General features: G+C 29.0%; 1 protein-coding gene across 2 annotated transcripts in view; it reads right to left on the minus strand.

The window, feature by feature from the left end:
* Positions 1-3,796: 3,796 nt before the first annotated feature.
* LOC142322836 (dual specificity protein phosphatase CDC14C-like) overlaps positions 3,797-27,810 on the minus strand; it is an 86,941-nt gene continuing 62,927 nt past the window's right edge. Inside the window, exons 12-13 of one of the 2 annotated variants that reach the window (XM_075361907.1) lie at positions 11,997-12,167; positions 3,797-4,272 (exon numbers count right to left, since the gene is read on the minus strand). In XM_075361907.1, coding sequence (XP_075218022.1) covers positions 4,182-4,272; positions 11,997-12,167 — 262 coding nt within the window. In that variant the 3' untranslated portion in view covers positions 3,797-4,181. The remainder of the gene's footprint in view (positions 4,273-11,996; positions 12,168-27,810) is intronic. The other variant, XM_075361908.1, reaches the window with a different exon arrangement.

The raw sequence follows: 27,810 nt of genomic DNA on the forward strand, positions 1-27,810 counted from the left end.
AGGGATATTATTAATCTTAAAAAGATTAATTTCAATATAGATTTAATATACAAATTACTTATACATATCAATATATCTCAAATAACAACAAAATAACCACCACACACAGTAACAAAACCTAAAAAACCAATACCAAAAGTCAACTTTCATGGGTCTCACATCATCAGTCAGTACAAAATTCCAAAATTACATCAAACAAAAACAAAAAATAAATGTAAAAAAGCTTACAAACCAAATAACCATATTATAAAATATTTAAGGAATAATAATAAAAGCAATGGAGAGAATTTAAGAGAAATATATAAAATTAAATGTAATAAAATTTATATTGTTAAAACTAATAGATCTTTTAAAAAGAGATTTATGGAACATTAGAATGCTTATAGAAACAGAAAGAGAGGTGCGTCTAAAATGGCCGATCATTTGTTGTTGTGTAGGCATAGTAATACTGATTATAAAAATAATTTAGAAAGTTTAGAAATTTGTAACAACAATAAAAGAATGGGTATACTTGAAATAATTATAATTTATAAATTTCAACAAAAGTATGAAATGATTAATCAACAGATAAATTTTGAAGATGATGATTTAATTAAGGTTGTAGCAATTGGCAACAGTGTTTACTAACGTAGTTTTAAATTTATCATTCCAGGTAATATTGAAAAGTTGTTCAAGTTTTGTGGTTATTAGAGTTTATATTTTTAAAATTTTTAGTTTTTGTTTGATGCAATTTTGGAATTTTGTACAGACTGATGATGCGGGATCCTGCAAAAGTAGACTTTTGGTATTAGTTTTTTAGGTTCTTTTGCTGTGTTTGGTGGTTATTTTGTTGTTATTTGAGGTTATTTGGCACAGTGGTCAGTATGTTGATGAATTATTTGAATTTCCACAAAGTTATATCAATATATATGTATACATTTTTTTATAAGCTAATTTTAATAGTTTTAAAACCACCAGGTTTGGTCAGAAACAGTAAGAACGCTGATCAATTTTATGTTAAAATATTGTAAACTTGTCATATTCTCAGTTATATCATATTTTAATGTATTATTTTAAATGTCTTATAAAGCATTGGGCAACTGAAGATGTGACAAGTTCATTAAAGAAGTACTTTAAAAAAAATGTTCTAATTATTTTTGACTAAACTGGAAGGTTAATACTATTTATATTCATTATACTGGTGGAATAAAAGTGTAGATCTTTGAAAAATTAATATAAACATATTAATAACGTACACATACATAAAGTATATATTAAAATAACTGTAACTGGTCCCAGTTATTTAAATTTGTAATTCTATTGAAAGCAAGTTTATTATATAAATTAGCATCACCAATGTTATTTAAAATAGCAGAATTAACAAAAGAAAAAGCAGCCTTTAAAAACAAAAATAACATTAAAAATGGCCTATTTCACATTTTAAACAAATTGAAAAAATCTTTTATGTTACACTGAATTTTCAATAAACTACACCCTATGCTGTAGTACCGAGTGAAATTCAATTTTGCATTTTTCATATTTTTTTTTTTAATAAACTGATATCAAATTTTAAAAAATCTACTTAACTTTTTAAAAGCTTTCTGACAATAAACTTTGAATGGGGAAGTAAAAACAGGTGATTATGTGATGGTAACAAGTTTGGGTTAGATTAAAAAAATCGCAGATTTTATCATCAATTTCAACTTCTTACTAGTGAGGAATATTAATCAGAAATTTTATATCTTGTAATGTTATCTTTGTATGTGTATAAACAAGATTAATTTAAACAAATGTTTATTCATAAGTATATGAGATTTAATAATTTTGTAATGAAATACAATAAATTTATCATCTCTAACCATGCATTGAATGCCCTGAAACTTATAAACACAAGGAATTATGGATCATCAAAAAGCCATAATAACTAACTTTGGATAACAGATAAATATTTTATCCTGGAAGGTTCTAATCATACTCTAAAATAATTTGAAAATAAGATTAAAAAGGCTCACTATTTTTATTTGTATAATTCAGAAATGCAATTTCAAAACAATAAATATAAACTTACTGCCATGTAAAAGTAATTTCATCCATATAAAGAAAAAGATTTTCTTGAATTTCTAGATTATCAACACTATGAATTCATTCTAAAAGACTGGTAAAACCAGAAAGAAGTGCTAAGAAATACAAAGATGAATGATCTTTCTTCCTTATATTTACCTATTCTAAATAAATATATCTATCCACAAAGCAACTTTAAAGTATTTTAAAGATTGAAAGAAATATCTTCCAGAGATTTCAGAGAAAAAATTCTGAAACTGCTCTTAACTGCTTTTTATGATCGGAAAATATGTGTACTTAATGACTTTACAAAAATAAAATAACTCTAGGAACTTTTTAACTTATATATCTTACTTGTATATAAATATATATAAGAAATAAATATATTTTAAAAATAATTTAATACCTATTTATTCTGTCTTAACAAGTGCAGTATTGTTTAATAAGCATAATTTTAAAGTACTAAATGCATATATAAAAAAAAAACTAATAATAAATCTTGTTTCATGACATAATACTGATAAAATGTGGCAATGCTTTGCATGCAAATGGCATGACATCATACATGTTAAGTTTGCAGGTAGCATAAGATTTTGTCTCCAAACTAATAAATGCACCCTGACATAATTCAACGTTAATTTCTAGCTAAACAGAATAAAATAAATTTTCACATAAGTAATATATACGTATAATTTATATAACTAATTTTTATTTTATATAAGTTAATTATAATAACATTTATAATTTTTAAAACATTAAAATTTTTATGTGGAAATTAAGAAATTTTAGGTCTATGAAGTCAGATTTTAAAAACTTACATGACTGAATTAATTCAGTAATATTAGATTTAAGACAAAAGATTATAAGATGCTAGATTAAATAAAAAATTCAATATCCTGTCATATAAATTTGTTACTTCTTTAAATGCATACATCAATAATAATAAAATACATAAATAATTCATACATACATGTATAAATAATTCACAATAATGGCACATTAAGAATTATGTTTTCATACTTAGGCAAACTTATACATTACTAATATAATTTTTAACAACTGTTTACTAACAAAAACAGCTTGTAAACAGGAACACAAACATAGACGAAGTCATTGAATTAAAACTTTTATTGCTGAAGTATGTATTATTATTTTTATCATGGAGTAATATAACATTACTGTATTAAATTACTAAAATACAAAAGAAAAATAGAAATTGATAAAGACTAAAAATTTAAATTACAATTAAATATAAAGTGAAAAATACCATACGGGTACAGTTTTTTTCAAATATATTACAAAAAAGAAACAAGCTTATAGATATAATATGAAGTAGTTTTAGTTAACTAACTTACTTCAACAAATAACTAAAACACAGAACATAAAGACAAAATAACAATTACATTCAGAAAGTGTAAAGAAAGTTATACACCTACTTTGCAACAATCATTTAGTTATACACATGACTAATGTGACATGCCTCGAGTTAATAATTAAACTACACACACACACACACACACACACAACACAATTTAACTTATATTTAAGTGTGTGTGATCTTTCACTGCAAATTTCTTTTTACAAAATATATATTTGTGTATGTATGCACGTATATACACATAAACATGTGTTTAAATATATTTTTACATCTAACTTTTAAATTACATTATGTACAACTTATTTTGTATTACATTATGTAAAACTTAAAATATAGTATTTACACTACTACATGTATTTTTTTGAGACAGATAAAATATTCAATACACAATACATATATAAACATACATACATACAGAAAATTATAAGACTGAATAATATTCTGTTCCTTTTCATAATAGAAAAGACATAACCTTAATAATTGACCGAGTTTGGATGAGAAATGTCCCACTGTAATTCTGAATAAATAATATTATATGCATATACTTTAATCATGTTAATATAAACATTTAATTTTCTCTTACACATCACAAATCCTTTTATAAGTAGTATCATAATATTAACATAAGAAAATACATTTAAATATATAAATTACACATCAAATTAAGGTTTGTTACTTATTTTATATTTCTATGGTTAATTATCTCTTACATTGTAAAGGTTATGTCAGAAACTACGACGAAAAAACTTTTTTACAGTATTTTCTATCCAAATACTCCACTGCTTTTGGCAGATCTTGCTGGAGAAGTGGCTGAAGCTCCCGTTACAGATGACCCTGATGCTGGTTGCCGGCAACTTTAATAATAAAAAAAATGAAAAAAAAAAACAAAAAACATAACATGTCAGTCTGCTATAATTACGAATATCATTTTAATTTTATTCATTTATTTTTTTAATTAAATAAATCCTTGTGGAATGTTGTTAAGTAAACAGTACAATAATTCTGAACTGATGTTATGTAAATTCCTTGCAGTATGGACTTGCAATGAATGTAGGTTTCTTCAATTTAACTTTCAAACTTTTTTTAAAATTGTTTACACAATAATATAAGCTTTTATACAGTTCTTACATAATGAAATGTTTAAGAGGTGTAGTGTTACACGGAAGCATGAATAAAAATAAATTTCTTTACCACTCTTATGGACTCCAAAAAAAAAAATGAAAAAATTGGGAAAGTTCCAGAACTATGTCAGCAAAGTGTAGATAAAATTCAGGAAATATGCTTATCATTCACAATTTCCAATAAAATCTTCTTTTTTAGAATGAAGACAAGTTTACAAAGATATAATTATTACTCTATACAGAATATAATATAAGGTAAATAGTTAAAATGTACGAATCTAGAGTGCACATTTAAAAAAAAGAAGTTTTTTCAACAGATTGTACTAATGTTTAGAGTACTGCAAATTGAAAATTTCATGATAAACTGTGTTTGATAAGACCACCTCACTCCAATTAGTTAAATTTAAAGAAAAATAAATAAATTGTATGTACAAAAAATATATATTTAAAAAAAATTCATAACTGATATAAGTTGTAAGCTACCTGATGCAAGTCACAAGTCACTCCTAAAAATGACATTCACATGAAAAACAAGTAAACTTGGGAAAGCGAGGAGTGAAGTGGTTTCCTGTTGCATTCTTTTATCAGCTGAAAATACTGTTTGTATACTAGCATACTAAGGTCTCTGAAATGCAGATGAATATCAGCCCCTACAAGTGATGCCTTCACCCTGTTCATCAACTGGGTTAGCCAGATAGTAAACATTATTACTCTTAGTGAAAGTTTCTCTGACTAGCAGCTCTTGCACTGCCTCAAATACTTTACACATGTCACAACTACATGAAAGACTGGTAAAGATAATTTAAGGTAATTATTAATTAATGTATCCTCCTATCATAAAACAATGCATTACATACACTGCTTCAACTCAGTAGAGGAACATAATAAGATACAAAGTAAAAATAGAAAAAAACTTCATAAATGCAAATATATATATACATATTTAATATTACATAAAATAAAAACCACCGAAACCCAGTTAAAACTTTACCATACTAATTTCCAATAATCGATTTTCACAGGACACTGCAAAAATTGATTACTGGAAATTAAATATATATAACAACGGGTGTTTCAAAAAGGACAAAACTCTAAGATTAAGAAGGTAGAAGTCACGTGTAGGTAAATTTTATTTCTCCCTACATGTCAGTTGGCAGCACTGTACTTAAGGTTAGCACCTTGTAACAGTTAAAATGTCCTCCTTATGCACTAGTGCTATACCAGTATAAATTCATTTCTACTGTGTGTTAAATATGTTGTTTTCCAAGGATGAATATGTGCTTATTATTGAGACTTATTGCGTGTATAAATCTTACAAACGAGTGAAAGATGAGTTTTAGATCAATTTTCCAAATTCGTCAGTTCCAAATAAGTTGAAAATATCAAGTTTGATTAATAAATTTTGTCAGAAAAACACAGGTAAACCACCACTGTTCTGGAGGATGTGAAAGAATGTTTGACTTGCTCACCCAGAAAATCACTCAGAAAGTTAACTTCACAGGCTGGGCTTTTACTATCTACAGCTTTCAGAGCTACTAAAAAATTACAATTGCATGCTTACTGCATCGATGTCCTTCAAGGACTGAAAGAAGTAGACCACGGAAAACGTTTACAGTATTGACGTTGGTTTCATTCTCTTGTTGATGACAACAGTATTGAAATTTTGGATCATGTTTATTTCAGCAATGAGGCATGGTTTCACTCAGATGGCTACATTAATAGCTAAAACTACCAAATATGGAGTGCTGAAAATCATCCTCACGCATTACATACGTAATGCGTATAACATACGTATTACATTACGTATAACGTAATGCGTAGAAATTGGTGTTACATGAACTACATGCATGTAAAATTGGTATTTGGTGTACGATCTCCCGGCATCGTGTAATAGGGCCTTTATTTTTTAACAAATCTGAAGATGTTGTGGTTTATTACAACTTAATTGAACAGTTTATTGTCATGTTAGATTTACACAAATAAGAATGTTGGTTCCAGCAGGATAATGCAATGTGTCATACTGCTAATGATACAGTGGGTATGTAATGGGAATCTTTTTGACATTATTGGAGATTGTAGCCTCCAAGATTCCCAGATCTTACACCAGAAGATTTTTTCCTTTGGGAATATTTAAAAAGTGTAGTTTTTAAAAACAACCCTCATACACCTGATTAATTGAAGGATAACAATGAAAGTGAGATTTCAAATATTACTGAGAAAACATTATGAAAAATCACTTCAAATGTCATGAAACATGTACGAACCTGCATTGGGATCACAAGAAATGTATAAGTATTTTATTAACATCAATATTTTTGTAATAAATTAAAAAAAACCCCTTTGACAATGTCAATGTCCTTTTTGAAACACCCATAGAGATTATATATAATATACAAACATTATAATATATATATATATATATATATATTTAAATTTTTTTGAAAATTCATATAATTCATTAACATATTGACTACTATGTTAAAAAAATTTAATATTATATGAAATATAAACCATCAAACCATAGTAATTAGATAAATTAAACTTTCCATATTAATTTCCAAGAATTGATTTTCACAGTATCTCACATCTTCAGTTGGTATTGAATTGTATAATTACATTATAATTCTTTTTAAAAATCTGTTATTTTAATTTTATTTTAGATTGTTCTTTGTTTTTCAAAATTTCAAAACAATAAAATTAAAATAACAGACTTTTTAAAAAACTGTATTATAATGTAATTATACAATTCAATACCAACTGAAGATGCAGGATGCCGTGAAAATTGATTCTTGGAAATTAATTCGGTAAGTTTAACTTATCTAATCACTGTCTTTTGGTGGTTTATATTTCATATAGTATATATGTACATAAGCATATATACATACTATTAAGTGCAATTAAACTGAAATATTATGTGGTAAAATGTCAATAATCATAACAATGAGGACTGTAAGTTGACATAATAATATAAGCTAATAAATTACAAAAAAAAAATCAATGCACAATAAATAAAACACAACCTCTATTCAAATATAATCAGTACAGGGTTATTATAGAGCAGAAAATAAGTCTGACTGTAAAACATTCCAATAAGTCTATACTTTTTTAAAGAAAAAGAATCCATTAAAGTCAATATATTTACCAGAACCAAAACAACAAGTTCAATTACTTACAACACCATGTCTAACCATTAGAACACTCCACAATTTCCAAAATTGTTGATGAGAACAATTATCCACATCTGGAAACATTTGATTCTGATGTATAAACCATTGAGACAGCCAGCCAATTCACTACATATTCATGGTATATTATATTTTGAAATCATTTTTGCTACTAACACCCATTCAGTGAACAATATAACACCAATTAAAAAGGTTTAAGTGATAGGAAAGTATTGAAATTATGTGCATGAAATTCACTGTTTGTCTTTTCAAGCAGCTAATACTGCAAACTAAGACAAGTGATCTTGTTACTTTCCTTCTAAGAATTGATGAATTATAGAAAACAATGAGTTTATTTACGAACAACTATACTTACAGAAGAGAAAGGTAGTTTAATAACAAAAAAAAATAAAAATGCAGCACTAAAAAAAAAGAACGACTGTACTCATACTAATAAAGACAAGTGTTAAATTTTCTTAGCATGGCACTGTTGGTATTTTATATAAAATAAATAACAAAGGTTTAAAAGGTTTTAAAAGAAGGTTAAAAGTTTTATTTATAAAGGCAAGTGTGTAACAGTTTAATACAGAACTGTATAAGAACATGCAATGAAGAAATTACCATAAGACTTATTCAGCCTATCATGAACACTTGTTTAAAAGGTAAAATAAATAAAGAAAATAAAACTAGGTTTTATTTTAAATATTTATTTTTTTAAATAGGTAAAATAAATAAAGAAAATAAAACTAAAATGAAGAATAATAAAATTATCATTATTTTTATTTTCCTATATGTACACAGTGGAACATTTTAAGGATATCATATGGAAAAAGAAGAATAAACTGATGAATGAATTTAAAAGCGTACTGTAGAGGTGGAATTTAATAATTTAAATTAAGTAAATTAAATAAATTTAAAACAAAATATAATACATGAGTACTCATTTCTATTTATAACTGCACATTAAAATTTACAAAGGTGGGCTGATAAGTCTACGGCCTGATGTAGAGGCAGCACTAGCAGGTCCAATATCTTTCTGGCATTCTACATTATCCTTCACTAGCTTATAAATATAATTTCAGGTCAATAGCTTGGTTAGTATATGTTTGACAGCATTTGGAGCGAGACGCCTTTGTTATTCTCACAAAAATGGAAAAACATGCAGTTATAAAATAGTTCCATTTGAAAGGTTTAACGCAGTTTCAAATCAAACAAGAAGTGGACTCCACTAAAAACTCATCTCCATCATATATAACGATAAAGCAGAGGGTTTCTGGAATTAAAAAATGTTGTAAGAGCACTGACAGTTGTCAGATGCCCTGCTGAGGTGACAACTCCCAAAGTGATAGAAAGGATCTATAAAATCGTGCTGGAAGACCTCAGATAAAAAGTGTGTGAGCACTTGCAACTGCAACTGTTAAAACATCAAAAAACATGTAGGTTATAATTTACATAATTTTTTGGGCACGGAGAAGCTCTGTGCAAGGTGGGTTCCATGTTTGCTAATGCCCAACCGCAGTGAATTTTTGCATCGATTCATAACTGTGAATAAGACTTGGGTCCACCACTACACTCCTGAAAGTAAACAACAGTCAAAACAGTGGACAGGGAGAGGTGAACCAACCCCAAAGAAGGCAAAGACAACTTTTACAGCCAGCAAGGTTATGGCAACTGTTTTGTGTGATGCAAAAGGGGTTGTCTTTACTAATCAATCTGTCAACGGTTGTCTTTACCTTGAAAAGGGTAAAGTTATCAATGATGAGTACTACGCAAACTTATTGCAGCGTTTGAATAGCAAAGTCAAAAAAAACAGACACATCTAGTAAAAAAATTTTTGTTTCACCATGACAACGTACCAGCACATTTGTCAGTCAAAGTAATGGCTAAAATCAACTAACTTAAGTTTGAATTGCATGCTCATCTGTCTTATTTGCCAGATTTAGCACCTAGCGACTACCACCTATAAATATCCTAACCTCAAAAAATGGCTTGGTGGACAACAGTTTAAGAGCAACGAGGAAGTTATTAAATGCTGTGAATGGGTATGTTGAGGAGCTCAATGATCACATAAAAATGGAACAACTTTTTTAAGAAAATATAACAGAAAAAAGCTTTTGCAAAGAACTAAAATGGTAAAAACTTACCACATTTCTTTACAAGTTACATAAAGAAAAAAAAAACCATTAACTGGAATCGAAGCTGGTTAATTAAATTCTTAAAAGTCTGTTTACAACATTAAAAGATCTATTTGCCAGGTTGTTGCTGTTATGTTCTACTTGTTCACTTCACTACTAGAAGTGCTACACTGTTCTTTTTAAATAGGTCACTAGCTTACAGTGAAAAATCATCTACTACATCCTCTGTTGTACACTGAACCAGATACAGCAAAGCTGTGTCCATTCATGCAAGAATAGATCAATACATAGTAATACATCATACAGACAGAGTCAGGGATGGGTAGATATACTACTCCATGGTTAAAATAAAAGAACTGCCCCAGCAATTTCCTGGATAAATGAAGGGAAACAAAAAGTAAAAATCCTGACCGAAGCAGTCACCATATGACTAATTATAAAATAAAAGTAAAAATGGTTTAAGCCAAACTAATAATTTTAAATATGAATATATAAAATAAAAGTAGTATTATATATTAAATGTGAGAAGTTAGCAAGTAAATAAATTACTACAAAATATATAATTCAATGAAAATGATTTCAGTGTAAATTTATTTTCATATTATATGAAGATGTGGAAAAATCCTTAAAGAAATTGTAACAAATATGTTTATTTTTAACCATTTGATTATAAAAAGAATAATCTTTATGTTGCTTCTTAAGTGAAAACAACAGGACATGGAAATGCTCTGGCACTGTGATAAGCACATAAGTGATCTAATATTTGGCACAATAAAATTCCATATTTTTATGAACTTCCTTTAAAAAAAAGCTATTCATTTGTTTTTGTACATTTTTAAGATGATTTTCATTTTAAAAGAACACAGCTCATTTGGGATGCATAAATCGTTTTACCACTTACAAATTACAATTTCAAAAATTCTGTTACACTGTATTTCTGTATGCAAACAATGATCATAGTCACTTCAACCAAAAAAATACTACCTTACATGCAAAAAAAAAATTGTATCAATTACACTAAGGGATGATAATAATAAAAAGGAACCATTGAGTGATTAACGTTAAAGAATTGCAAGGCAAAGGATAAGAATTAAGTTTTGATTTATTAAATTGCAACACAGGAATCACACAGTAAAAATTAAGGAAAAGCTATGGAATAATAACTAACAAACTTGGAAAGAGGTTAACTGTTAAAGTCTCCATGCAAATTTAGCTGATTGTAAGGACTATAGGCTTTCGAAGGTAATAAGATTATACTTGAGTATGGAACATTTAAACTGCTGCAAATGAACTATCCAAATGACAACAACAATTTCAAGAAACTAAAAGCAGAAACTGAGGAAGCACACTGATACATGAGTGTGCACTTTTTTTTTAGTCATACCTTTTTAATACAAAACTATAATTGTCTTGAAATGGAAATTGGTAAACAGTCTTCTACTTTCCTAACTTGCTGGGAAAGAAGACCTGGATTATGGCTCCATCAGATTTAACAAATTGTTTGTCTATTAAACCATATTAATTGTAGCCAACAGAGTTCGTTCACATGTAACAATGTCAATTATGTACAGGTTGCTAGTTACATATGACTGCAAATACTACATCCAATCCTTACAACCAGCTACATTTCTTAGTCATATTACAAGTAAGGATAAATCACATTAAGAAAATTTTGCCACAATTGTTTATATATATATATATATATTTTTTTTTTTTCAAATAAAATCAGAAAAACTTTATTCCTTAATTTACAAAATATAAAAGAATGTTAACAAAAATTAAATCATAATAAATAAAATAAATAATTGAAAAAATAAACTGAAACATGTAACAATTGTACTCTTATTTTATATACAACTGTATGTCAACAGTTAGATTACATGGTAAGTAACACCACATTCTGCATGTGTATTTACACTTTAAAATTCCTCAAAAAATCCAACTGAAGTAAACAGAACTTTTTTCCCCACAGAAACTAATTAAAGTTTTTAATTGAAGCTATAAAATTATGCACTATTTCACTTCAGGATAACAGGATTTTGTGGAATACAACATACTAAAAGAACAAAATAAAATAAAATTGTGACTAAATCTTTTTAAAGTAATTTAAAATAAAAGCAAACTGACATGCATGACAGGTGTAGAAAGTTAAACTTACTGGCTGGAGCTGCGCAGCATCATGCCCAGGCCAGCCGAAGGGACAGAGAAGGCAGAAGCTTTTGAAACAGAGCGCGTTAAAGGTCGCAACGAATGGCTCAAATGGATGTTAACTTTGTTGATACTAAGCGAACGGTTCGACCCATACATAGTGTTTAGAAGCCACATATTTCTATATAAGAAAAAAATGTTAGTATAATCCTTATCATAATGTTAAAAATAATCAAAGCATTAATTGTTTTAAAGCAGTAAGCTATTTGAATAATAGTTAACAGTACTGTTTCATTTTAAAAAAAATGGTAAAATTAAAAACATACAATCAAACGTTTTTACTTTATTACACAGTCTTAAAATTTTATTGTCACGTCAGTCACTAGCAACAGAGGTAATTAAAATAGGACTACGGATACTTTCCAACAACCAATAAATCTGTTTATTATTTAACTGGGATGAAAAGTTGCAAAACAGGTGATCTCATTTTGATGTTTAACACATCATTTCATATGCTCTGCTAGTGTTCTAGGAAACATGAAGTATAATGTCATAGTTCAATATACCAGAAACAACAACTTATGGTTTTTTTTGTCATAATTGATAACTGATAGTTTTTTAATTGTTTTTCTTTACTTTTAGTTTTATACTTATAAAGAAATCACGATCAATTTCTTTGCATACAGCAAACAAATGAGAAAGATAATAATAACAAATGAGACATCTATACTCATTGAACTCTGGAAGGAAAGGAAGGAGGCTCCTACTTTTGGTAGAAGTTATTTTTTATGGCCTCCACATAATACTTTTTTCTGCAGTTACTTGAGTGTAAGTATAAAAAAAACTACAAAAAATCTATAAATTAATAATGCTATTAAAATAAAAAAGAAGTTTAAGAAATTTAAAACTGACACAAGTTAAGCCAATTTTTCAAGACAGATTTCTCTAAAACTAATATATTTTTAAAATCAATAGTACTGTTACTTTTGAATATTTCTACATTATTTAAACATTTTTCACAAAGTAATTAAAATTAAAAATGTCCTTGTTAATTTAATTAGGGTTATATTATGTAAAATCACTTAACAGCTAATATATACATACTAAATAAAACAAAAACAAACTATGTGAAAAAGACAAACTAATATTAGTAAAATATATATAAAAATATTTACAAACAAACTGAGCAGAAAGTAATTACTGAAAATTTAGTATATAAATACAGTTTAGCATTACAAAATATAACAGCAGTGATGTGGTGAAAATTTTTACAGAAAAACGAAAAACCTTTACTATCAATAAGTAATCTAATACCAACTGCCCTTACACTAGAAAACTTATTTAAGTATAGAATAATTTGTACCAGCTACCTGAAGACCTTAACCAGAAAAAAGAATACAGAAAAAAGAATAGAAAATTACAAGAAAATTCACCTTAGTAAAAAAAAATAACATAACTGGTAATCTACTATCTTAACTAACAAAGCTGATTGTAAATAAAGGCAGAGAAGTATAGTGTGGAGAAACTGTAAAAATAAAATCATTATTGCTAGCTAATAAAACACTACAATTTTGATTATTATTAAAATGTAACATAATAATTAGTGGCCAGAATTATAACTGTACTTGGATGCATGATAGTTATACATCTGATAGCTATTACATACAAGGCAAATTATTAATTACAATGACCACTATGGACAATAAAACTTTAGACTTCACTTTAAGATGATCAGTATTTCCCTGTGAAATATGCTGTAATCAATATAATATTGTATTTTAATTGTTGAGCATCATGTTTATACATCATCTTTCAAGATATTTTGTAAATAATGTGAACAAAAATTAATCAATGAAATTGTTTATATAGTCAACAATCCATGAAAATTGGTTCTGTAGTCAATGTAAACTTAAAGAATAATTCTCTCATAAGAAGCTTCTGATAAGTATAATGATTATGCATACCAAAAGCTATTGCTGACATAGAAAATGGTAAATCAAGGATTCCTCAAAAGTTAATATATTAGCCCTTCAGTCTATCAACCAGACATTTCTTGCAGGCCACATGTTAGTGCAAACATCATAGATTTAAACAGAACCATAATCATGTCTATTGTGTGTGAATAAATTAAACCTGATAAAAGAAAACACATTATAGTCAGTTGCTTTGATAATTAATTAGATAGTTAATGAAGGATATCTTGACTCATGTCTTTACTTTTTAAGGGTTAAAAGCCAGTTTCGCAATTAAGGGTACATAAATTTTCAGAAAAACCATCAGTAAACATTGGAGGATGAAATCTAACATATTATAAGAAATTGCCAGCATTAAAGTTGTAAATTGGGAACTGTAAAAATTAATATTTCAGAAAGGGTAACCATATGTTGTGGCTTGCAGTCAACTACTCTAAGATACATTTTGAAATGGATTACAATTAACAAGTAAGATGTAAGTAGATCTAAAATGATCATAAAAATAAATTTTATTTAGAAACTATTCCATCCTGTTTCATTTGCTCCAGCATATTTATTAACATCATTTTCCAAATAATAAGTATCATATAATTATGATTAATACAAAAAAATGACATGAATGACAATCAATGGTCAATTCAGGAAGTTATTTTGAAAGGACAATTTTAGATGTGTCAGTTTTTTACCATTATTAGCTAATTAACAGTATTTCTAAACAACAGCATGTTCATTTTTTACTTAAATGGCTTTAAATATAATATTTATGGTTATTAATAAATTGAAATTAATACATAAAAGAAAAATAACCATAACATTTCTTTTTTGAGCAGACCTTTTGCAATGTCAAGAAATGTCGCCATATAACTGGCACTTAAAATACCTTGAAATATAAAAATTTATTTCTTATTATGTATATTTCTTAATTTATTAAGAATGCATATGCATACTTAATAGATTATATAATCTAGTTTCATTTCCCCTCCCTTCATTAAAAGATCTTTCTTAATACCGGGATTAATCTTAATTTTTCCACAGTCACAACAGCCTGCTTTGAATTTTTGCTAAGAAATGTCTTCAAATCTTTCTTTAATACAAGTGAATTTTAATTACAAAAATAGGTTACAAAAAAAAATCATTTGCCTTTAAGCTTCCTTAATCCTATAAATATCATTTTAGTATTACTCTGCTATGGCACATATAGCTGATTTATTAGTTGACAAATTCCTTATGATGATTACCAATCGATCTGGAGTCCCAACTCTGTTAGTTTACAATAATCTTTTTAAGTATAAGGCTCTTAATAACAGTACCTTTATTAACTAATATTTTTTTAAAGTAATCATTGTAATAAAGTACACAATATCATATTTCAGTCTGTAAGTCTATGACACTCATATATTAGTTCACAATTTTTCTAAAATCCATTATCTTGAAATTTTAACATTTTTCTTCATATATGCAATAAATAGATACATGTGGGAATAGCAAATTTAAAATCTTTGAAAAATTGCTTTTGAGTAGTTAATTTCTTCTGAGCTGAAAAAGCAACTAACACACGGGTGTCGCCATAAGGGTTCAAACCTACACTTAAAAAAAATTTGTTTCTCTTCTTTCACTTCTTTGTATTTCAAAAAATGACCAGATAAACTAATTCGTAAATCAAATAAAAATATTGCTACATTTCACATACAATGAAGGTAATAATAATATGTCCTGTTGTAAGCTGTATTGCTAGTATATACATGAAACTAAACTATACTGCAGCTGTTCTGGGATGTAGTGTAAAGGGATCTATTGCGCAATATGGTGAATGTCAGTACTTAAAAAACATTACTAGACAGAAAAATTATTACTTCTTGATAAACCTTACTAAATGTTCCCTAGCAATGCAAATAAAATTTCTATAATATTTATAAAAGCATAAAATATACATTCCTTTTTCAAATGAATAGAATTTACACCAGTTTTTGTAAAACTGAATTTATTTCAACTGGGGTTTTTACTGAATATCGAAATAAGAATATCTGAATAACAGTACATAGTACATACTCCTAACCCTAATGTTATGATAAATAAACTTAAAATAGAAATATAATTGAATTTTTTGTAAAAATAACCTATTAAGATGGGGAAGGATCCCTCATTTGTAATTTCAAAAAAGTGAACATTATTTACAATTCTATTTGCTTTTACTTTCATTACTTTAATTTTTTTGCAAAATTACTTCCTCAGACAGTGATCCATGTAAAAAATTATGTCAAAAATAGAATGGAACCCCCTTTTCCCATTTAAAATGAAGAACACTTCCAAAGAAAGTTTTTTTTTCAATTTTTTGTTTTCACCAGTTGAAATTTTTTTGCTAACATTTCATTCATTTTTTTTCATTCCTAGCATATAAAGTAAACCAATTTTACAAAAGGAAGTTTTTTTTTAATCTTTTGTTCTATTCCTTTTCTTTCCATTCTTTAAACGCAGCTCAAGCAAGTAAATCCAAAAAATCTATTTTTTTGTCAAGAGGAGTCTATGCAACAATAAACATATCAGTTGAAAGGATAGCTAACATTGTCTAAGACTTCAACAACATTGACTGCTTCTTAAGTCTAGTTCAAACAAATTCAATGTCTAGTTCAAATAGATTCACTTTAAATTTTGTTAAAACAGATTATGCTGTTGGTATACAAACAATAAAATAGACATTAATAACATAATGGACAAAAATTCAAATAAACAAAGCCAATGCAGCTATACATTTTTTTTATGAAACACAACTAGATAACATGAAAACACGCTTTTAGCAAATTACAAATAAAAATTTAATGACATTAAATATAAACTCGTCTATTTAAAAAAGCATAAAACTTTGAAACTTTTTATTAAATTACTGCATCTTTAGCTTGAGAAAGTTTACCCAATTTTGATAAATGAAGAACCAAAATAAAATTTAGTTTATTTTCTAAATTTCAATTGCAGGAATCAGATGGTTACCTCTTATAGAATGTAATTTATTCAGCAACTCAAAATTATAACACAAATTAACTACTCTAAAATTAGACATAATACACATTTCAGCTACACTGCTCACACAATAATAAAGTTATTTGGATAATGTATGCCTAAAACTATCACTTAACTTCAATAAAAACAAAGACAAAAGAATCATTCAGATTGGATCAGTGGTTCTAGAGGTTTACATGGTCATTGGGATATATAAACATATTCATGGATGTTCTGTTCTGATTTTTATATAAACATTACAAATAAAGCACACAATATCACTACCTACAAAATGTAAAAATGTACTCAAATATACTTTATATGATTTCATTGACTCTTATTGTGCAAACATTACTCAAAACATGAAAGTGATCTGACTCAGTATAAGATAAAATTAACAGACAAACTGCTAGAGAAGTGAATTCAAAATTATTCAACAAAATAATTACAGGTTTAAGTATATAAAATAATACAAGAATGATACTTCTTTAAGAACATTCCATGATTTAAATTTTACCTACACAAGAAATATTTTAATCCTCCATTCAAAAAGAGGCCAAGCATGAGAATAAAATAAAAATTTAACATAAAATACCTGAAAATGTTAGTCATCACAATAAATAATAACATTACATAAAAAATGAAATATAACTTTTCAGAAGCCAAAATACGATTATTTATTAGGTAGTGATTTAATCCTTTAGATCCAACTAATGAATTTCCAAAATTGTTCCCTATTAAATTATCATTTTCAGTATAACTACAAAAAAGCGAAAGACAAAAATAAATCGAAGAAATTATTAAGTAAAAGATAAATATAAATATATAAACGTCTGACTTAATCCCACAAATTAATATATCCACCTTACAGTAAAACACCTGAGTTTGTCATCAGAGATAAGATCTTAAAGATATAGTCAATTTTTGGGGTTGATTTTTTTGTAGTAGTTAGATATGAGGGTATCTGGTATCATTCAGGGCAAAGCTGTTTTCAGCCATCAGGGCACTGTTTTTGGGGAGGGTGCAATGGGGTGCTCTTATAATATATCTACAACCATTCGTCTGATTTTCACAATTCAAATGGAGAATGTGTTAATAGGTTGAAGACTACCTTATGCATGCATCAGGTACATTCTAGATCTAACAGATCACAGTTATTCAGAAATTTAGTTTTTTTACAGTTTTAGTTTTGTAAGGGTAGTTTTTGCGCAAGTTGTTAAGAGTGTTTTAGATGCAGGTGAGGGAACTGTACTGTTGCAGCAGTACAGAGTGGACGATAAACTCAGACATGTGCTTGCCTTAGTATGAGTTCATGTGTGATTTAGTTGATTTTTGGAGTTCATGGTAGATTTTGTATTGTTTTGACTGTTAATGAGTTTAAGAGGTTGATTTTGGGCTGGATGGTTGTTTTTTTTTGGGAGTATTTTATGAGCAAACGCTTAAATTAATTTGGATAACTGAGATGCATCCTCGGATGAGAGATGGGCATGTCAAAGGCTAGTCTACATTAAAAGACAATTTCTTTGTTATAGAAAGGTACATTGGCATAATAATGTAATTGGCGCTCAATCCCAAGGATATCATTGAGCTTAATACCAGAAACAACAAGGACTGCCTCTTAAGAGAGAGTCCTACAGGCACCAATCACAGATAATAACAGGAAATGCTAAGCTCTCAGCAAAATATTCCTAAACATTTGAACCTCATTCAATAAGCCCAGAGAGATGCAGCATACATCATTATAGGTTTGCACATCTTTATGTAGAACACACATGGTTCTGAAAAACCCCTGATTGGGATGAACTGCTCTCTGAACACCACAGAAAGAAAAAGCAGAAAAAGAGTTTTTGGCAGAATATTCTCCTTGAATTGACATTCTCATCAAGGATAACACCTTGATACTTCTGCAGCACGACATACCTAGTTTGATGAGCCACCATTGATACATGAAGTCATTGTGAATCGCCCTTGAGCAATAGCACTGTTGTTTTCTTTGGGCTAAACACCATCTTAAGTTGCAATTTCCACAACTGGAGTATCTTGCAAGCCTGGACTGCCCTAAATTCAATCTCATTCCTTGAATTGCCTTTAACCAGCAAAAGCCCATCATCTGCATACATGATGTGATCTGGTATCCACTGAGTAAACTCAACCACATCAAAGAATCAAATTAAAAAAATCAGAGGAGGGGTCCTAAAATACTACCCTATGGACAGGACATTTCATTCCTAGCATATAAATTAAAACCAATTTTACAAAAAGAAGTTTTTTTTTAATCTTTTATTCTATTCCTTTTCTTTTCATTCTTTAAATGCTCCTCAAGCAAGTAAATCCAAAAAATCTTTTTTTTTTGTCAAGAGGAGTCTGTGCAACAATGAACATATCAGGTGAAGGAATAGCTAACATTGCCTAAGACTTCAACAACATTCACTGCTTCCTTTAGATAGCATTTTTCTTACTTCTGAGATGCAGTCTAAAGGAATATTTCAATTGCTGAAATAACTCTATAACACATTCAGCTCATTCTGCGTACAATCACGCTTCTGCAGCTGAAACAGGACAGAGGGCCACCACAAATTATTAAAAGCCCCTAATATGTCTAAAAAGATACCTATGACATATTCAGACTCACTAGAAGAAACAATGTTCATAACCTTAAGAATAACATTTGTGCCTCTGCTTGGGCAAAAACCATACTGATCATCCATTAACAACTTTCTAGAATTCAATCAGTAATATGAAGAAACAATACCTTCTTAAAAACTTTTCCAATAACTGGCAGGAGCATTAAAGGCCTATAAGAGGAGGTGGTAACAAAGTCCTTGTTACCACCTTTAAAAAACAATTTTAAAACATATTTTTTCCCGCAAATAGGGAAATAGCCAGCAAAGAGCATCCTATTAAAAATTCTAGTCAAAGTACAAACACAATTTCCAACAGTATGGGCAAGGAGCTCCACCATGATTCCATCAAAACCCAGGACTTTATTCCTACCGAACTGCAAATTACCTGACGTACCTCTGCCTCTGTAATTTCCACAGAGAAAACATCAGAACAAAAGGCAGCAACTTCCTCTCAAACTCGCAGATGATACAAGGTTTCAATCACATCATCATCTGACAATAAATCATTCAATAGAATATTTAAAATCTCAGCTTTATTGGAAACAACACCTTGCTGAGTCAAGAGAACCGACAAAATAATATATTTCTTATTCTTAGTTTTCTTATGCCCTAGTAATTTATACACAACACCCCAAGGATACTTACTTCCATGCTCTCTAACCAAAGAACGCCAAGAATTCCTTTTTGATGAAAATATGAAAATATTGAGATCCCAAATGAAAATATTCAGACCCCTGCCTTTGATAGACATCTACCAAAATCACTCTCCTGCTGAGCAGCCCTCCTGAGATGGTTCACAGACTGCTTCAACAAAGGTAACTATCTAGTTCACAAAGGGGCAATTCTCTCTCAACCTGAACTACAAGGAATTGAATTCACAATGGCATTGATGAAAGCCAGAGAAAATATTTGTTAGGTCTTCCAACTGAATAACATCTGGACTTCGGTCTATGACACAGAGTCTAGCAGAGAGAATATTAACAAATTTAAGCCAGTCCACCCTCCTGTGCAGGAAGTGCCCCTGATAAACAGAGGGACATTGCATCTGTATGCGTTTCGAAACTCCCTAACCAACTCAAAGATAATTAACTGATGATTACTAGAACAATCATCAACAACAGACCAAGCATCAATCCTACCAGGAATTTTCCTGCCAACAGTAATATCAATATTCATTTGAGCAAACAATTTCCTTCCATCAACCATTCCAGTATATGTTAGTATCTCACCAACATTAAGGACCTCTAATCTATACTGCACAACAAAGCCTTCAACTAATTACACCTATCATCTGTATCTCCACTACACCAACGTGACTTAGCATTTATTTATCAGCACCTAGCTCTATAGGACAGTTACAAGACCAAGAATTCTATCCCACTTTTCTAAATGTTCCTTAGTGGGATCTCTATAATGAAAATACAAACTAAAAACACAGAAATCAACACCATCAATAACAAGTTTAACAACAACATGATGAATATCAGAAACCTGCTTCAAAAAGACAACCCAACTGCCTCCTACACAGAACTGTGGACATGCTGTTACTTCCAGCATAAAATTTTTGCCAACCAATAAAACCTGACAGATCGCCCTGTACCATATATGGATGTTGCAGAGGAAGTATATTGAGGGATCTCCTTTTAACAATTTCACATAACTTGATCTGAGAAATGTAAGCACCTTGCAAATTTATCTGTCCAAACTTAACCATGCAATGAATTAAATAAAATACATCTCAACAACTCTAAAATAACAACCACAATCCTTACTAATGACGAGTGCTTGCACTCTTTGCACAACCTTCTGCAATTTACAAAGTAAGAGCCTCAGACGTTTAGGACATTCTTCACACTTGTGACCCTTGTCACCACAGTGTGCACAGAGTGAAGCATATTGACAGAATCTAGAACTATGACCAAATCTACAACACTTAAACTTTTCTGAACATCAATATATTCCTTAACTCTACAAGAACAGAATATCACAAACAACCTATCCACAGCAACAAAATAGTTGCATTATAGGCCCAACTTTGGTATACTTGAAGTATGTAAGTGCCCAAGAGTTAGCTCTTGGACGCATAAAAGAAACAAATGACCAAGGTTTCCATTTATGGCAGGTAAGGTGGACTGAATCATCCGATGGGTGTTACACCCATGGTATTTTTCCTGATGTTTGAAGTATGCAGGTAGTTAGGAGGATTTCCCCCCAATCAGCATATTACAGTTTCTTTCTGGACATGGTGCTTTTTGAGATAGGTTGGCCAGATTTGGTTAGATTAATTCAGGCTTGTGTCTGGAGTGTAGGGCCACTGATGATGTGCACTATGAATTATATATCTGCCCCAGGTATGAGGCTGAACATACCAAAGTAGCTAGAGAACTTGCGAGGATCAATTCTGGTTTTGATACGCAAGTAAATTGGAAAACTGGCTGAGTAAATTGGGAACTGGCTGAGGGGGTCTGATGCTGTTATAGATGTGTAGATAGATCAGCAACCCAGGTGGCTAAGGGCCCGCCTAGATGCTTACTTCGCCAGATAAGTGTCTTGGCATCCAGCTCCGGTTAGCCGATATATTTGCTGTTAGGATGAGAATGGATGTGTAGAGAACTCTGTGATGGAGCTGTGGTATGGGAGGGTGAAGGTACTAGCCTTGCTTCCAATAGCGAACCAAAGCAGGGAGAAATGTTATCCTTTCATTAGAGGCTTATTAAATTTGTGAATCTGTTCCTTGATTTTTAAGTTAATCAAGAGGACTTTGAGTTTGAATTTTAGGACAAAATTGTCTTATTGCAATCAACAGTTGTTTTATTGGTATGGAAATAATATTTTTGGTGTTTAAAGAGTCAATCAAATAATGATCCGAGTGCATAGTCTAATTTAAGTTAAATATAGGAAAAGAGTTTTTATGTGAAACCTTCGGTGTTAGAGGAAGGTATGGGGATCATGCTTCTACAAATCAGTTAATTTGATAGTTGTGGGTTGTAAGGTATGGTAGACTGGTTGTGGTTGGAAGAGACCATACGAAGGCAATAGTAGGTTGTGTAAATATACTGATGGAATTGTCTGCTATGGCACTTGCATCGGTGGCGTCCTGACAGAGGCAAAACTGATGACTGTGTTGTGTTATCAAGTTTAGAGGATCTAGAAGACGACCTGTGGTAAAGCCCATCAGGGCTAGGAATGGAGGGAATGATGTGGTGACCAGGATAGTTGTATGGAAAGTAGTACCTGTTTGCACTGGACCATGCAGATCCATCATCCTGGCTAATTCAAGGTTGGCCAGTCTCAATAACTTGTTTATCATACTCAGTATGAGATTTGTTGTTTTAAAAGCTTATGTGTTATTTCTGTACTTTTTTTTAAATTATGAACCAAAACTAAAATTTTTGCAAAGTATGATCAGAGCTCTTTTATCTAACATTTTAAAGTAAAATTTATGTGACAATGTGACATTCATCAATTAAGGTAAGTTTGTGGTGATGTATAGATGAATTGATAATATAATGATGGTGTCAGACATTTAATACAGATAGAAAATATCCATGATGATGAAAAAACTGGGCTTAACATTAAGGATGATCTGATGTGTGATATGACTGGATTCATGGGTAGATGGGAATCAACATGTAATAACTTCTTTATTATAACCCACAAAATTGTCACTTCTTCTTGAGTATGTAAAATTTTCAAATGGGTTGTTATGCATCTTACTAATCAATATAAAGTAAAATGCATGAGTGGTGTTTGATTTTGTCCCATGTAGTCACTGTTGGTTTTGATCAGATTTGAGTAGGAATTTATGAAAGGATACAAGCTAAATTTCATATTTAGAACTAGATACATATCCAACTCCTGACTACATGTATTACACATTAACCATAATATATTCTGTGTAAAAAGTTAAAGAATTAAAAAGGAAAGTTATAAAATATTGCAGTATTTATATTTTGTATGTACTCTCATATTTTTAGAAGATAGTTCACCAAAAAATATTATGTATGAGATTTTACATCAAAAAGATTGTAAATGTTCTATTCAAAATAATGTTCTTCTTCATCACAAACAAGCTTTTCAAAATGCAAAGAGGATTTTTGTAAAGGGTGGGTAAGGTTTTTGTAATTCTTATTACCCAATGAGACAACTTTAATTCAAATGGTAAACCAAGGAGTCATTTCCACTCTTAAAACACAATTATTCATTAAATTTTTAAAAATATATAGAAGAAGGAAATGGCTTAAAATCATTTTAGAAAGAGTTCATGATTTCAGCAACAATGATGGAACTCTCAAGAGCATGGAACATTCAAACACAATTTTCTCATAAAATTTTGAAGAAAAAAAATTATAACAGAAAATGAAGAGGAGCCAGTATCTACAGCAGAAATTTTTTTGACTGAGCTGGCTAAAATGACATAAACATTTTCCAGATCTGAAGATTTTGATGAAGATAGTGGCTGGAACATGGTAAAATTTTCCAAAGGCTTGAAATGATACGATAGTCAGCTAGATTACAAGAAGATTGGAAAAACTTAATGATGAGTAAATTGTAGATAAAGAAGTACAATTAACAGATACTACAGTGTTCTAACAGGGTAAAAGTTTTACTGAAAACTTGTAAGCCAATATGACAGTTTCTTGCGTGATTTAACGTTACAGAATTTAAGAAAATAAGTACAAAAATATCTGTAAAATGCTGTAATTTTCTGAACTCACAATTTAACATTAACAGAAAAAAATAATGTCTGGTGACTTATATCATAATATTATAAAGTACATTTACAAATATTAATTTTATTATAATAATTTTACAATTCATTAAATGTTCATTTTTGGATTTATCATGATTTTTCTGTAATTTCAATTCTGATAAGATTCTCTTATTAATATTATTATTATAGATTAACAGAAGTTGTTTGTGAGATGACTAATTTAAGATTGACTGAATTTCTTAAAATTGTGGACATATTTAAACTATTTAAGCTTTAATTTCATATTATATGTCCATTCAATACTATCACTAATATGGATTGTGCAAGGATTAACCTTGTTTCCCCAAAATAGTCTTCCTTTAAAAAAATGCACTCATCGATTTTTTAAGTAAAATCCATTTATTCTAGAAGAAAGGAATTTATCTTAATGTAGAATCCAATCCTACAGCTGAATTTTTACTTCGTCATTGCTCTCTAAATGTTTTATTTCACAATGTTCTTTGAGTGGACTAATAACCTTATAGGTTAGTAGGCTAGTAGCATATATTACATGGTAATAGTTACAGAATGATAAATCTAGACTACAGGATGGTAAGAGACATTATCTGCTACATTCTTGACACCCATCTCAAATCTTTTCAATAATTAAAATGTTTAATAAAAGAATGAATTATATTGATATTTACTAACTGGACATAAGCTATTTCTTACTTGCAAACCTCTTAAGGTTTATAATTTAATACAAACTGCTGTAAGCTTCACTTTAACTGGTCTTCTAGAACAATGTTTATTTTCAACATTAAAACAGCAATCTTCAGTGTTCTATACACTTGTAAAAATTTATTTGGTTTAAATACTACTTTCCATACAGTGGTATTATATGTCTGGGTATATTTAGTGGTGGAAAAATTTCTTCTACTGACAATCTAACAACACTATATCACTGTTCCAACACAAAACACACCTCATACAGGCACAAGTGCACACATGTGAACACATACACACACATACAAAATTATAAAAATATATAAATAAATGGAATAATTTATATCCAATCAGTCGATAAAACATATTTTTTTTAAAAAGTACAGATTTAAAAATTTTAATTTACACTGTATTTCCTAATCAGTCAGTTTGTGTTTTTAATTACTAAATTATCCACATATATTGTACTTGTGGTACATTTAACATTTAGAAAAATTAAAAAAGTAATTAATATTTCTGCTCAGGACATCAATAGAACAATCAAGTCAGTGTATAGTTCATATATGATACAGATCTACTTCTACTAACAAGAGTTTATATTGAAAGCAGAAAAGTGCCATCTAATGAGAAATTCATTGTTAAAATTATTCTAACATCCTAATCTTATTTTTAGAAACTATGTAATTGAAGATCTGTTTCATATTTCTACTTCAATAATATTAATTCTGTTCAATTTATTGGCAGTAACCATTTTATATCTGTGTTTACTTTTATATTCATTTTCATAACTTTTATATCTTCAAAATATTTATAAACTATTTTCTTAAAATAACTTTCTTTAAGTATTTAGAGTTATAACTTTCTTTTAGTATTTAGTATTAAGAGTTTAGTACATAAGTCTCTGTTTATTGTGGTTATTTTATGTAATGATAAATCTTAAATCGGATAATATTTCCTTTTATGAATTTTACAGTAATTGTCTGGAGTAAATAAAAATAATATAAGCACGGATTGTAACATTTATAAACAATTATTCGATTTATAACATATTTTATAAATTTATAAAATCACAGATTATAAGAATGTATAAACTGTTATCATTTTTTTTATTTACATCTAGAAGACAATTTGTTTACAGTTAAAAGATTATGTGAAAGAAAAAAATGCACATCATGCAATGCAAAAATTTTAAACTGCCACAACTACCCATAAACTGTGATCTTCACAGGATAAGCTTATATCATCCAAAACATACAGGTTCTTATAAATGAACTTTACTTGATTTAATTCTAATAATAAATCCTCTGTTAGCAGAAGACAATTCAACAATAATATTTTTTATAATTGAACTGGTTTTTTAAGTATGTTAACTGGTTTAGTGTTTATCACCAATCTCTTACTTTCTGTTCTGCACTAATCTTTAAACTTTACGTATTTACTACATCTTACATTTCCAGTAATATGTTTCATATAAGGTGATCATTTTCTTCATCAACAGTTTTTATGTTTTACATAAACTCTTTATCACCAAATTAACTAAACCTAGATGTCTTAATACGTGGCCTAACAATTTATTTTTTCTCTTTTTAAGAATCTGCTATAAATTTCCCTAATCTACTAGTTGTCTCTTTATTTCAAATTTTATTGAAATATCAAAAATTTATTAAATGTTGTCAATAAGGTTGTTTTATACAAAGCAATCTGTTATACTTTATATTACGGTTAAGTAAATAAATAAATAACCCATACAAATATTTTCAAGTATTAAAAAGAATTTTTAAGTTTTAGATCTATATTTGATATTAGCAGATTTCTTTTTTGCATAAAAGCTCTTCTTTTCTGTGCTTTTTTTTGGTGTCTTGTTTATTTTGTATGTCCTTTATAATTTTACTCCTAAACAGCAAAACTCTGTAATTTATGGTATATTATGTACACCTAACTTAACATTAATCTCATTATTCTCCTTTCAAATTTGCGAAGCAGTTAAAAATACATTATAAATTTCAGTGTTAATGCACATATTATACTTTATAGTATATATATATATATATATAAAAATATATATATATTAAAGAATATAATATTGTTTAAAATCTTTAATAATTGATCCCAAATTGTTCTACATCTTATTTGTGTGTTGGTCCTTAGAGAATGTTCGAAGTAACAATTTTACTGACTATGGCTCAAATAGTTCTACAGTTCTAGCACTGTATCAGGTCCACAATTACCAGCTATTTTCTCTGAAGTATTAACTGATGGAGTATGCATTAGCTCTCACGATGGTTTATTATATGTCTCAGATTTCCAACTTTTCTTCTCTTAAATGTTTTTGTAATTTTAACATCCACTTAACACTTCTTCATTTGTTACAAAGTCAATCCAGAAAATCCAAACAATACACCTGCAGGAACTCATTTTAAAATCTTCTAATTTCCATGTAATGATCACAGTCATGAAGTACATCCACACGATAGAGTAACTGCATGAAGACATGACACCTCATAAACTGAAGCTTAGTGTACACAATCAGATGATGGCTTCTAATTGTAGGTCTAATCTTAACAAAAGCTGGTTGTGTCAGTTCTATATACTACACTGATAAACACCATTTTTATGATATGCAATATATGATTTTATTCTGTTTTTTTTTTTTTATGCTGAAAACGAATATGTACTCAGAATCTTTCTAACACGCACAATTACTGAAAAATGTTTTAATTTTAATTACAGGATTTTTTTTCATTTTTCAACGTAACAATATTTTAAGCTCCTATAATGTATTTTGTTAGCTCATTTATTGTTTAACTTTGTTAA

This window comes from Lycorma delicatula, chromosome 4 (assembly GCF_047948215.1).
Source record: "Lycorma delicatula isolate Av1 chromosome 4, ASM4794821v1, whole genome shotgun sequence".
In the NCBI taxonomy this organism is placed as follows: domain Eukaryota; kingdom Metazoa; phylum Arthropoda; class Insecta; order Hemiptera; family Fulgoridae; genus Lycorma; species Lycorma delicatula.